Here is a 14590-nt window from a genome sequence, read left to right as displayed (position 1 = left end):
AAAGTCGGGAAAGCAGTTAATCTGCTCATCCAGCCTGCAAATGGCAGGCTAGGAGTCTTGTTTTACGTGTGTCCCACGCAGGGTGGCACAACCTGCAATCCCGAGGGGGAGGGCCCTCCAGCATACATGCCCTCGATGCCCTGGGTACTATTTACTAGGGACTTACAGGGAAGTTAGCTCAGCCAATTGGGTAAAAGCCATTTGACATGTTAGTTTTAAGGATAAGGGTAAAGGCACAGAGGTCTGGTTAGCAGACGTCAGTGCACTCTCGGACTCGAAAAACCAGCAGCATCAGTCCAAAAACTTGGAGATGACCATTCAAAAGAGCAATTTCCGTACAAATGCAAACAGAAATTCTTTAACACAAGATCTAAAGACAAAATAATTAGTGCAAGGTCTCCAACACATGCCCCCAAAGTGCTCATAAGGATGTACGCAGACGGGCACGATCTACAATACAAGTCTTGCGGGAATGTGGTTAAAAGCAGAGAAATAGTGCACGGCCTCGAGCACATGCCCGCCTCAAACCACATGAGGAAAATTCTGAGCAGCAGTGAAATGTTCTGATAAGATATACATGGCCTTCTCCAAGAAACTGGTTGCATATCAGCAAGAGGCGAAATTAAGGCAATCCAGGAAAGACCAATGCATTTTGGTGGGTGGCTTCCTACTTGTCTGTCACAAAATTAGAGACACTTCATCTGTGAGGTATGAACCTAAACCCTGCCCTGGCTGAACACCTAAAATTGACACACCTCAAGGCAGATGGCAACAAGATGTTCTCTGTTTCTTCAGAGTGTGTCTCCTTGATCTGTCACCCTCAGGTGACCCATTAATTTTGATTTCTGAGAGAGGGTGCAAGAGACCAAAATATGTCTCTGCACAGGGCGACTCGAGTCCCACCGCTCGGCATGGATGCCCAGTGTCTGGTCAAAGGTCCCTCAATGTCCTCTCTGCCTCTGCCATTCACCTGCGCAGACCATCTTGAGCCAGGATCTACCCAAGGTTTAGACCACAAGACGCGAGCACCCACAAGCATCCTATTGTGCCTCAGAGCGTGGCCTATATCCACATCAGATGAGAATCACAGGATCAGAGGGAGCCCCCGCACAAGTTCCACGCCTGCCATGTGGGTGTAGAGGACTCCCTTCCTGATGACGCAAGCCCAAGCATGAATCCTGTAGGAAACATGTCTTAATTTACAGGCTGGACCTCAGTTTGTTCTTTTTTTTTTAAAAGAGCCAAAAGGAACGTTGGAGCCAGATTATCAAAAGTGTCACGCAACGCAGTGTGGCAGCCAAAAGCGCTGCGTTGTGTGACAGGAAGAGAGCAGGAGATCGCCATATACAGAGATATGACACTTTCCTCCCCTCTCCCTGGCGCTGGCACAGAGTTTTGCTGCCGTGTGCCACACACACACCTTTGCGCCATAGTGCAAGGGTGTGTGCATGAGTCTAGCGTAGGTTCTTTACTAGAAGGGCTCCATTCCAGTGTAAAAAATACATTTAAAACTTTTTCTACCTTGTATGTGTGCTGTACAGCGCAGCACACATGCAAAGGTGAAAAAGAAAGGGGAAATTAAAGCATTTCTCTTTTTAACGCCTCCTTTGAGATGGAATTCATTTTTGGTGCAAAACCCGGTCTACTATTGTTATTCGATAGGGCTTAGCATCAAAAAGCATGGGTGGTTGGATGGGAACGCTCATGCACCACCCACGTAACACCCCCTCAACGCTATGTAATGCACAGCAGCGCTTTGGACTGCTTCGCACTGGTTTGCATTCATTTTAGGCTACATTCCAGCGCAAAGTAGGTTTTGTGCTGGAAAAGTAAATTACAAAGATAAAACTTATGCTGCTGTGCGTCCCTTTTGTGATGCAAACCCAGGGCAAAATATTTGTTAATCTACCCCAGAGTGTTGAGATCCTGGTAACTCCCTTTGCAGACTCTGCTTTTAGTGGGCTTGGATGATGCTCTGGAAAGACCTTTTAGAAATTGCATTTAAAGGTTCAATTCCTTAAAAAGGATGGAGTAATTATTCCCAAACACCTCAGCAGCTGCTCTCAACTCATCAATAACTGCTCTCAACACCCCAACAGCAACTGTCAACAACTCTACAGCTGTTTCCAGCTCCTCTGCAGCTGTTCTCAACACCTGCTCTCAAAACCTCGACAGCCGCTCTAAAGGCCTCAGCAGATGCTCTCAGCACCTCAGAAGCTGCTCACAGCATCTCAGCAGCTGCGCTCTACACCTAAGCAGCTGCTCTCAACACTGTAACATATGCTCTCAACACCTCTACAGCTGGCCTCAACACCTCACTAGCTGTTCTCAACAACTAAGCAGCTGATCTCAACACCTCTACAGCTGCTCTCAACACCCCAACAACTGCTCTCAACACTCCAGCAACTGCTCTCAGCACCTCAACAGACAGTCGCAACACATCAGCAGCTGCTCTCAACACCTCAGCAAAGGCTCTCAACTCCTCTACAGCTGCTCTCAACACCTTAGCAGCTGCTCTCAGTACCTTAGCAGCTGCTCTCAACACATCAGCTGCTGCTCTCCACACTTCAGCAGCTGCTCTCAACACCTTAGCAGCTGCTCCCAACACCTCTACAGATTCTTACAACACCACAAGAGCTGCTCTCAATCCCAACAGCTGCTCTCAACACCTACCTGTTACTGATCACGACTTTCTGGCCAGATAGTATTGTGTTGGTGGGGGGGATGATTCAGCTTCCAGTAGCATGGGGTGAGGAAAGGCACCCTAAGACTACTCTGGGGGTCATACTCCGAGAACGTCTGCATGGTTTGGGTGCAGCTGATGCATGATTCTGTCTTCAAAGTCCTCCACTGGACAGACCTCCGTGATTGAGGGGCAACAGTGGTGATGTGAGCCCATTTGCAGTGCAGTCAATATTAGATGACGTCAGACTTGACATTTTCCAGACTTCAGTTACTGCTACCCTTTTCATATAGCCCAGATAAGGTGTTTTATTGTGATGCAATTTTCTTTGATGCGTTTATCTATTTTAGGTCCAGGCCTTAGAATAATCACAGAAAAATGTCTCAGACTCATGTGAAGGAATTAGTGTAACATTTTAAATGTAGACTGTTATGGTGTAATTCGGATGTTATAAATATTTGCTCTTTCAATATTTTGTATGTTGTGTGGGTTAGATAAATTGTAAGAAATGAGGCATTTTAATATTAAATGCATTGATAACACCAAGTGAGTATTTTCAGTGGCACAGTGACAAGGGGGAGGTACGATCTGAAGGCAATAAGGGCCACGTGTACATAGGTTTTATTTTGAGAGTTCCTAATAGCAAATGTTTGCGATTCGCTATTGGGAAATCGCAAAGGTGTCCTTTACACAATTAGCGATTCCTAATGGGGTAGCAATTGACCTACCTCAAAAATATTCATGAGGTAGTTTCCAATTTGCGACCCATTGGGAATCGCTAAAAACACAGGGATGGTGGCCTGCTGGGGTCAGCAGACCACCATGTCTGTTTTTCCTTTTTAATACAGCAAACAAAAATGTGTTTAAATGCATCCGGTTTTCCTTAAAGAGGAACGGGATGCGTTTCAAAAATAAAAACGTTTCAGTTTAATTTTTAAGGGCAGCAGGTGGTCCCCGGGACCACTGCCTGCTCTCAAAAACCCATTTTTGCATACATTCACAAAGGGGAAGGGGTCACCTGGGGACCCTGTCCCTATGCGACTGGGTTACCACCTACTTGAAGTAGGCGGTAAAACGTGTATTTTTTGAGACCACATTTCGGCCGCAGAACATTTGTACATTGCACTGCAAGTCGCTATTAGGAAGGGACGCCCTTAACACCCTCCTTCCTAATGCTGATTTGAGAAACCATTTTGCGATTCAGTAATAGCTTACCAATTCGCAAAATATCTATCGTTCAGTACATACAAAAAGGCTTTTTTGCAGTCACAATCATTTACAACAACAAAAAAGCTACGTACATGTGGACCTATATCTTTTCCTTGGGATCCAGTAATCCTTTTTTTCTTTGTTAGACTGGTCCTGCACAGGAGCGTTTAGTGCCACTGCACCCCATAAATGCGGGTGGGTCTGTTCATATTTATTGCAGAAATCCTCATGGTCACAATAGCTGATGGGCTCTTTGTAATTATTTGTGTTATGTTAACGCAGAGTATCAATGCCCTGTATGTGTTGCGCCAACATGCTTGGAGGCAGCCGGAGTCTCAGCCGAGGCATTCACGAGATGTGCCATCCAGAGACTGCGAAGAGCCTTCTCCCTTGGCAGCTGCTGAATGTTGGTGCCAGTGTGCAGGAGGATAGCCTGACCCACTGCCCAGCCCCCATGAGAGCTATCATGTGCATTTTATTAATAAGACTTTGCACCATCCAGGACAGCGTGCGATCCTCCCAGGGATGAATAGATCTGAACTTTACATCTATTAATGATGCAGGTGTGCCACGACAGTAGTTCCATCCATGCATTTACTCCTTTTAGTAAGGTCTGTCTCCCTTGGTGGGACCTATTCAGATATTGCATACATGCGGGCAGATCTTCCAGGCTGAGAACTCTTATAAATTGGGAAGGAGCCCGAGACCAGCAGGCATTTATGAAAATCTTTAAATTTGCCATCAACCAGTATCTCAAAGTGGAATGTCACAGCATGCACAACCTCTTGACACGTAAACAAGATATCCACCGCTCGGAGTATAACATGCTATAGACTCGCTGGGTGCCCAACCAACTCTGTGCAGAGCGAATGCTGATGTAAGGTTGGAGACAGGACAGTTGCCTGCATGACTCGGTCACTCCTGTGCTCAAGCAGTGCCAGCTTGTGATGGGACAGGACACCTCTTGGCCAGACTGACTGCCACTGCGCATGTGCAAGAATGAGTTATGTGGGCACAGCCTCTTCCTATGTGCTGGTTGCCAGCATCAATCTGCTCTTCAAACAGTGAATACATTTTCTGACTAATGAAAGCAAAGTAAGTGAGAGGGTTTTAAAAAAACATAGAGGCAAAAGGACGGTCCAGGGAAGACATGGCTTGGCAGTTCGGGCTGGACTGTTCCCATGACGGTCCAGGGAAGACATGGCTTGGCAGTTCGGGCTGGACTGTTCCCATGAGGCACAGGGTCAAGACTGATTTGCATATGGCCATGTCCAAACTGGGGTGGTGTAGTGGGCAAAAGAACGATGGATTTAACCCAGATCTCTTGACTGGGGGAGAATGTCTGCATTGTCAGCATTCCGTCCATCATTTGTTTGTTGTAACACTTTTCGCCCTAAGTGGGATGGGTATTCCCAGACGTGGGACCCGTGCTCACTGCGCCACTGGAGTCAAGCTATCCTGGCTGATGACGGCTGATAGCCAGAAACCGGTCCTAGGATGCTTGATTCCGGTCCAGGGAAGACATGGCTTGGCAGTTCGGGCTGGACTGTTCCCATAAGGCACAGGGTCAAGACTGATTTGCATATGGCCATGTCCAAACTGGGGTGGTGTAGTGGGCAAAAGAACGATGGATTTAACCCAGATCTCTTGACTGGGGGAGAATGTCTGCATTGTCAGCATTCCGTCCATCATTTGTTTGTTGTAACGCTTTTCGCCCTAAGTGGGATGGGTATTCCCAGACGTGGGACCCGTGCTCACTGCGCCACTGGAGTCAAGCTATCCTGGCTGATGACGGCTGATAGCCAGAAACCGGTCCTAGGATGCTTGATTCCGGTCCAGGGAAGACATGGCTTGGCAGTTCGGGCTGGACTGTTCCCATGAGGCACAGGGTCAAGACTGATTTGCATATGGCCATGTCCAAACTGGGGTGGTGTAGTGGGCAAAAGTACGATGGATTTAACCCAGATCTCTTGACTGGGGGAGAATGTCTGCATTGTCAGCATTCCGTCCATCATTTGTTTGTTGTAACGCTGTTCTCCATACAGGTTCCTTTCCAGGCCTGTGGACATCCAGTACACCCAAAGGAATCTCCCTTGAAGTGAAGGAGTCCCTTCCCTGCACCTGCAGGCACCTGACTGGTCTGCTGTCCCTGAGCTCCTACAGACTTCGAAAGGTTCAGCAACACAGGTGGTAGTTCTGCAACTCCCTCCAGGTCTGCACTGTCTTCACAGCAGGTTTGAAGCCAGTATCCCTCGTCAGAACCACTGGAGCAGTACCCCTGTGCACCTTGTTGAATTGCCGTTGTCAAGGCTTGCTGACTCTCTTCACCGGAGATCTTCGGGCTCCAAGAAGCTCAAGCATCTCTTGCTACCAAGATCTTCATCCTCACCGCATCCTCTGCACTGTAGGCCTTCATCATTGGTGAGCTGCTCAAGGTCCTCTTGGGACTGCTGTGCCTTTAGCCCGTGGGTTCTCTTGAGGGTATTCTTTGGCTCCAGTGGGCTCCCCTGCTTGTTCTGGGCCTGTTCTGACTTACCTACTCGTGGTGAGTCACTTGGACCTTGCTAGGCCTGACACTGCACCTTTTTCATCGACTGCATTTGTTGCCGTTGCCAAGGCTTTTTGGTGCTCCCGACGGACACCGACCCCCTGGCTTGTGACATCCGACATAGTACAGTTTGTGAACGGCTCCTGGTCTTCCACAGCTTCGCCTGGTCCGCCCAGTTGCAGCTTCAAGGTCACCGTCAACTCTCCTGCATCTCCTACATCGGTGGACATTCGTCTTCTGTGCCTGCTGGTCACTTCTGAGTGGCATAGACTCTTGACCCTCTGCTTGCAGGTACCTTTCATCTTGAATCTGCCTTTGGGTTCCACTGGACTCTTTTACCTTCTTCGCCAGCGGCATCCTCACTAATGTCCTCCATTGTGGTCTAGGGCGGTTCCCCACGTCACTTCGCACCTATGCACCCGGCTTCCCTGATGTAGGTATCCTGGTTCCCAGGATATTCACGGATGTGGTGACTCTCCAACCTTCCATCTTCCACGGGGTTTCTGAAGGATCACTTCTTCTTAAAAACTGAAACCGCGACTTACCCATTGACTTGTATTGAGCATGTGGTTGTGTTTTCACTCTGCAGACGTGGGGTTCCTGGGTATTTACCTTGGGCGGTTCCTTGGGTCCCCGGCTTTTCTCCGTCTTCTGGGTCAAGTTTCGACTTAGGTTGTGGTTCACATTCCACTTTCTTAGCGTATGGTTTGGTCTCCCACTGGCAAACTGTGTATTTGTGCTACTTACCTGTTTTTATTGCAAAGTATTGTGTGCAATGTGTATATCTCCGGGTAGGAGATATCGGTATGTGCTAGTGAGTGTCTTAAAATAAATACATATTTTTATAAATACATTGTGTGCTTCTTTTTCACATAAACTACACTATGTGATTAGTACTGGTAAAACAAGCTGCTTAACACTCTTTCTGTCTAAGCCTGAAGGCTGCTCTCCACAGCTACCACCTAAGGTTGTCTAAGACCACTCAAATCACCATAAGGATTGTCTGGATTAATTCAGGGTGCCCACTTACATACGTGAGCACCATCTACTAAGCCAGTCTGCTACAGTGTGAAAGTTTTTCATACCTGATTTGCGACTGTGAATGATACATCGAGGGATCCTCTAAGTAATTCATTCTTGTTCACCGATTGTACCCCGTCTTTGTATTTTTTTAGGTGATGCATTGGCCATAAAGTTTGTGGTAATCAACTGAATCTGTGAAATCTTTAGGCTAATCAAAGTGTGCCTTTGGCTGAAGCCCCATTAGAGGTTTGCTGTATGTGTCTCAGCCAAAGACTGCCTCGGTCAGAACGAAGCGAGCCGAAAATTTAATGAGTACGATTTGATTGCTTCAATTACTTAGCCAGTCTTGTCTACTCGTCCACTACCAGCTGACAGTTGCTTTTGATAAGATACAGACCATAATATGGGCGCATTAGGGATCATTAATTTCCAAAGGCTGGAGAACATAGGGCAAAAAAGTTTTATGGCATTCACACTGAACCAGCGGTCAAAGCGGCTCCCTACATGAACAACAGAGGACGCAGCTCGTAGCTCACGATGTATATCAAGCGATTACAGGGAAATTTCTAGTAATGGTAACTTTAACCTTTTGATATCTGGATTGTGAAGTCAAGTATCTAATGAACTTTGTAGGAGAAATGTAGACTGACTGGTGATGCATATGCATGAAATGACATTTGCAATTAGTGGTGTTGCAGTGTAACAAGAACCTTTGCGCCGAGTGTAAAGGACGCGCTAGCAGACGAGGTTCCCGTCTTGGTGGCCTTCGCCTGCAGATAGATGTAACTTGTTTTTAATGGAACATTCCCTTTTTCTCCCTAGAAATTACAATGGACAGTAACAGTGAAGGTGGTCGCTCTCAGTCAGGTAGTGAGGGAAATGTTTCACCTGTAACAGAAGAACCTAATAATCGAAGCAATGCTGGACACGGGGGATGGTCTCTGCAGCATGCCGAGGTCACTGACCATAGATACGGTAGGCAGAAACTTCTTCAACGCTTCTAACAAAAAGCCGCATTCTATAGCCCCGTGCTAATATGCTTCATCTCTATCAGGCCACATTGCATGCCACGCAGAATGTGAGAGTTAACACGGCCCAATGTCTCCTCCTAATGCAGGTAAGTCCCCGTAACTCAGCCAGGTCCCAGGCAGTAGAGCACGAAGCCGACTCATCCAGCCAAGCTTTTCACCACACATGCACTGCATGTTATTGTATGTTCACCTCCTTCCGCCAATCAATGTCTAACACATAATGTCTTGTGTCCACTAACCATTCATCACAACCTCAATAAAGGAGTTGCTCACTGTCAGTGTTTAGCCTAAGCCCACATGAGGTAAAAAACCTTCAAAGCAGAATAAGGACCTAGGGCACAAGAGCAAAAAAGTCAAAAGAAGATTTGTTCTATCCATGCAAAAGTTTGAAATCAGTTGGAGGACACTTGGTTTACACAGTGGGTAAAAGGAACTGTCCGGTCATTTTGTTTACTGTGCCCTGTGTAAAATATGTCCAACTGTGCTAGAAAGCACATATTCTGCCGGTAAATTTAAATATGTTGCTAAAAATACTGTATGGCAGATATAAAGGAACAGTCTCACATTTCTCAGCCACATAATGATAATAAAGACAGATACTCTGCCTCGCAACCACCACTTCTAATGTGAACAGAGGATAGCTATGTCCTGGTGGCACCACTGGCTCATGGCCCATTGTAGGGGTGTCAGGTGAAGGTGTTGTCCACATACAAGCCTTTTAAGAGAATAGGCTTCATTATACGAAAACCTCTCGTTAGGGTAGGTTTACGAGATGGCTCCATGCACTGGTGACGCAAGGTTGTTCTCATCGGCATCTGTTTACTACCTTGATGCATTATTGGCATGGTGGACATGTTTATCCTCCATTGGCTTGATAAAGTCAACTCGTGATTATAGCATGTTGTACCTGGTAGGTGGAATCATCTGTTAAACCCATATATAAGAGCTCTGGTGGTTCCAACGTATAATGTTTAATATCAGAACCAAAGTCAACGCTGTACTGAAACTAAGAAACGATATATCACACCTATACAAGAATCAATGTATCAAAAGCCAATAAAAACTTGAAATTAGTGCGGAGAGAACCCTCCAACACTTGTCCTGAACTCTCCGTGCTGGGAGTTAGATGCCTGTTCTGCTATTTCGTATCATGTGTGAACTAAATCTCCAATTACAGAAATTCTGAAAAGCGAAGTCCTTTTCAAAGAGAAATATTATTATGTGTGGGTGAAGGGCAGAACTTCACAAATGTTCCAGGTAAACATATAAACAGAATATAATTGTCTGATGGTCCTTTTAAAGTAAATAAAAGAAGAAAGAAAAAAAATTTTAATAAAAAAAAATCTAGGAGGGATTATATGTAAAAATAGGTTTAAATTTGAATTTAGGGAGGCAATCAACAAACCAAACATATTAACCCAAGGTGAAGCAGCCCATCTTGCGACCCCTAGAATGTTACCTGTGCATGCTACTTACAAAGACATAACAGACTGCTAATACCTCACAGGAGGCTAGGTGTATGGTCTCCTCGATGCTTGTGTTTTGTGTATATCCGCATGAAATTATGCATCTTCACGGATTAATCCTAGAAAACAAATTTAAATAAATTGCAAGAGCTTCCACATAGTATGTTAGTGAATTGTCTCAGAAAATTCAAATAAAAGACTTACGGCAAAAGGAATAACTCTTTTTGCTTGCAATATCATTGATTATCAGATGGGTATTGCAACCGAGAGCAGCTTTCCCCAGACCCATACGACGAGTCGGAGACAGACGCAGCCACGGAAGAGTCGGTGCGAATATTTGTGGCCCTCTTTGATTATGATCCTCGCACCATGTCCCCGAACCCTGATGCAGCCGAGGAGGAGCTGGGCTTCAAGGGAGGCCAGATCATTAAGGTAAGTGTTTCTGAAAGGCATTTCAAACTGAAAGGAACTTTTTGAGACCAATCTCTTGAGGGCGGGGAACATATCTAATAAACAGGGGGCCTGATTCAGAAAGGTAAACAGAGACGAAAGTCTAACTTTACGACTTTCGGTATTCACAAATGGCATTTACGACTTTCGGTATTCACAAATGGCATTTACGAGTTGTAAAGTTAGATTCACAAAGGGCATTTACGAATTGTAAAGTTAGACTTTCATCTCAGTTTACTTTTGTGAATTGAGCCCTAATACTTTGGTGCATCTCAGATCAATTAGGTTGCCCAATATCCTGTACTGATCCTCCAAACATGTTCTTTCAAGAACTAGAGCTTCAGAAATAAAGTTCAGCAAGTGAAGATATAACCCTTGAAGATATAGGCTGCGCTTTTGTAAAACACAATTGAAAACAAGACCGACTTTACAACCAGATCTGTCTAGAAAGATGTCGGGGAGAGGAGTTGGATTAACAGCTATGGCAGTCGACCTCGAATCTGGGGAACTGGGTTTGAGTCTCGGCAATGACGCTGAACATCCTGTGAGTCTGGGCAAATCACTTAATCTCCCTGTGCCTAACAAAAATGAATGTGTCCTCATGTAATGCAACTGGTGCTATGTAAAGCGCTCCGATACCCGATTCGGGTCAAGTTCGCGCTATATAAAACTCTGTAACAAAAAAAAAACTATGGAACTAAACCCAGCATGAATCTCTCCCAATCGTCCTCGCCCTGAAATAAAACATTAAACATGGATTTAGATTAGTAATTTACATTATTGGTAAAATAAGTGGAGATTGCTAGGATTGTGGATGTTTTAACATGTTGACAATTTAGCAAATCACTGCAAATTTAAAGTCTATGGGGCATATTAGCAAGGGCTTCATCGCCGCTTTAGTGGCACTTTTTTGCCGCTAAAGCGCCGATGTTTTTATCGCCCTACTAGCAAGCTGTCGCTAACAGCAGTTAGCGACAGCTTCCAGGCGATAGCGACCGGTTTGTGGCCCACTTTGCATGTCAGCGATATTTATCGCTAAGACATACAAAGTGGGCGTTCCCAAACTGTTAGCGACGGAAAGCAGTCGCTAACACAGCTGTCGTCTATTAGCAACGCAGGCTGTGTGATAAAACAAGTTGTGCTAAGCGCGATTATCGACAAAATCTAACACTTGCTCAAAACATTACTTACCTGTGTCATCAATGGGAGGTGGATTGTCAGGTTAAGTCCCCATTGGCGTTAATGCGTGAATATCGCTGGATTTCCAGTGATATTCAGGCATTTCGCCGCTATCGCTGGATATATTAGCACAATGGAGATAAACGTTTCTAATAGCATGTCTTCCCCGGTAACATGATATTTGCAGCAGCTGCTGCTGTAGATCACATGATGTGTGCACTCCTGACATCTAGTGGTAGGCACAGATGTTGCAAGTTGTTTTTCTTTGAAGAGGAGGTTTCGGTTTCAGAGTGATTTGTGGCAGGTCCCCTGAAACCTACAATGCACCAGGACATAGTCTCCACTTTAGATTGTTTTTGACGCCATCACGTTTCGATGTATTTCCAAGCGCTCCATCACCATTGCGCTATGGCTGTAGAGAACTTCAATGCCGAGACACTGGAACGATGCCTTCCACACAACAGATCTTCATGAAACAGTCAGCCGCTTCAACGGAGCCTCATGTAAGTAAGTAAGTAAGTTTATTATGCATAGTTAATTAAAACCAGTGCAAACATTTTACAAAAATTTAAAATAACATAAAAGTTTGTTCATTATAATCATCATTTTTAAAAGCGTGCAGTAAAAAACCCAAAGTAATTGTCCAGCAGCATTTTTTCCCTGATGCAGGGCAGCATGTTCCTTGGCGTCCTAATGACCTCCTACTTGTTGTCTGTGTAGTTGATCGCCGGTTTTAGTGAGTTTAACAGTCTGTGCTCGGTCATCGCAAGGAACTTAACATATCTGCAGTTCAGTTTCGTGTTTGCAGGGTTCATGCAGGCAAGCACTGCTTGCCTTCTAGTGCTAGTCCCTAACTGCTTGAACTGGTCCTTTAGGAGGTGTTGGCGGGCTAGCCGAAGCTCTTCACAGAGGCAAGTCAGGTGGAGAATATCGCCCTTTTCTTGATTACAGAGCGGACAGGCTTCTTGGCCTTTGCTCCTGAGCCATGGTGGAAGATGCTCTCTGCTCGGCAAGACCCCTAATCTGAGTTTCAAAAACCGCAGTTTTATGGCCTTGGGATAACCCTGACTGAAGTATGATTGTGGTGTCAGGGTTTTGTATGAGTTCAAGGTCATCCATGCGTGGTTTCTTTTTGTGAATGCGGCCTTGTCCTCTAATAAGGAAAGAGATTTTACGTTTTTCCAAACCAGTTTTTTAAACGTGTTATGCCCAAGTTGCATATCCCAAGTCGCAGATTGGTTGGTGACCCCCAGGGCTGCCTTCAAGTAAGATCTTGCTTGAGATTCGTCCCTGCTTTGGATGTCTTGCCATAGCAGCGAATTTAGGGTGTTGGCCGTGGCCGAGCGGAGTTTGTGGCAGCAGATGATGTAGGCTTCCTGTCTGGCAAGGTCTTGTTTTAGCAAACCAAACTCCAGCCTTATTTGGGCAGGCGAAGTGTAGTGCGGGAGCGAAAACATTACTCTGTAGGCTTTTGTTTGGGTTGTGTCCAGGTTCTTAGAGTCTCTTCCTCGTAGTGCCTCACTGCCATAGCAGATGGAAGGGAGTAGTTTAGCCTGAATAACCTTCAAGTAAGGAGTCAAAATTGGCCCCGTCAGATGGTTGGCTAAGTTTTTCAATGAGACGGCGATGCAGATCCCTCTCCTTTTTGTTTCTTGTTTATGCTGTGCAAATGTGCCGTCTCTGTCGAAGATGACTCCAAGATATTTGTACTCAGACGCTGGCTCTATTTTTTGGACACCTAGGGCCCATGGCTTCTGATGTTTGTTCTTGGTGTTGATTGACATGGTTCGGGTCTTACTCAGGTTTATTTTTAGATTGTTCTCCGTTGCGTAGCTATGCATTTGGATCAGAAGCTGCTGGAGGCCGATATAGGTGTGGCTTAGTAGTATGACGTCATCCGCGTACAGAAGATTACTCAGAGATTTTCCTCCCAGCCTCGGGGAATGGGAGTTGCATGTTTTAAGTAGACTTGGTAGGTCAGCATGTACAGATTAAACAATATTGGGGCAAGCACACACCCTTGCTTGAGGCCTTTGGTGGTACAAACCTTAGATGACAAGTGTGTGCCGCCTCCTAGCTTCACTTGCACCCAAGTGTCAGAGTGGAGGAGCTTCAGCATGTTGAGCGTCGGCTGTGGTATGCCCCATTGCGCCAATTTCCCCCAAAGTCTGCCTCTCTCGATGTTGTCAAATGCTGCACTGAAGTCGATGTAGCACAGGTGCAGCTGAAGTTTTTTAGTTTTTGCAGCATCTATGATTAGGGAGATAGCCAGAATGTTGGTTGATGTTCCTGTGTTTTTCCGGAAACTGGTCTGGTTCAGTGAAATAATTTGGTTTGCTTCCGCCCATTGCACAATCTCTTCTAGTATAGTTCCCGCAAAGTATTTTGCCTCATTATCAAGGAGGGCTACCAGGCGATAGTTGTTGGGGTCCATTTTGTTGCCTTTTTTGTGTATAGGGACGATCGTCGACCCTCTCCAAGATTCTGGGATTCTATTTAGGAGTCTGACTTCCGAGAATATCGGTTGCAGAATGGTTGCCCATTCTGTGTTTTTTTCCTTAAACGGGGCTGGCGGGATGCCATTGGGTCCTGGCGCGCCTTCTTTCCTGCCCTTACAAATCTGCTTTTTTATTACTGCTATTTGCTGAGCGGCTGATAGCTCCAAGTAGTTTTTAGTTTGGCCTTGCTCTCTCTTGATCAGAGATCCCAGCGTTGGCGTAGTGGAGTCTGCCTCTATGTTGTTACCTCTTTGTACTCCTGTGTGTTCCAGATGGTCATTAAAGTGGCTGTAGAGGTAGTTGATCCATGACTCTTCCACGATGTGCGATCCTAGGTCTTTATGTTGTGGACGCAAGATCCTGTTCATTGATTGCCAGAAGCGGGCGCTATTGCTGCTTTTAGTGTCATATAGTAATTTTGCCCATGCCTCGTTTTCAGCATCTTTTTTTATGGTCCATTTTATACGGTTGAGCTCAGCCCTTTGTTTTCCCAGCTCTGCTCG

At 45.7% G+C, this 14590-nt stretch overlaps 1 protein-coding gene across 8 annotated transcripts in view; it reads left to right on the top strand.

Moving 5' to 3' along the window:
* RIMBP2 (RIMS binding protein 2) overlaps positions 1-14590 on the top strand; it is a 1529140-nt gene that overhangs the window by 1333025 nt on the left and 181525 nt on the right. For 6 of the 8 annotated variants that reach the window (XM_085633657.1, XM_085633660.1, XM_085633658.1 and 3 more), the window contains 2 exons: positions 8286-8438; positions 10211-10392. In XM_085633657.1, the coding sequence (XP_085489783.1) occupies positions 8286-8438; positions 10211-10392 (335 nt within the window). The remainder of the gene's footprint in view (positions 1-8285; positions 8439-10210; positions 10393-14590) is intronic. The other 2 variants (XM_085633661.1, XM_085633659.1) reach the window with 1 other exon arrangement.

Source organism: Triturus cristatus, chromosome 11 (genome assembly GCF_964204655.1).
Source record: "Triturus cristatus chromosome 11, aTriCri1.1, whole genome shotgun sequence".
NCBI classification, from domain to species: Eukaryota; Metazoa; Chordata; class Amphibia; order Caudata; family Salamandridae; genus Triturus; species Triturus cristatus.
This window is presented reverse-complemented; position numbering and strand designations above follow the sequence as displayed.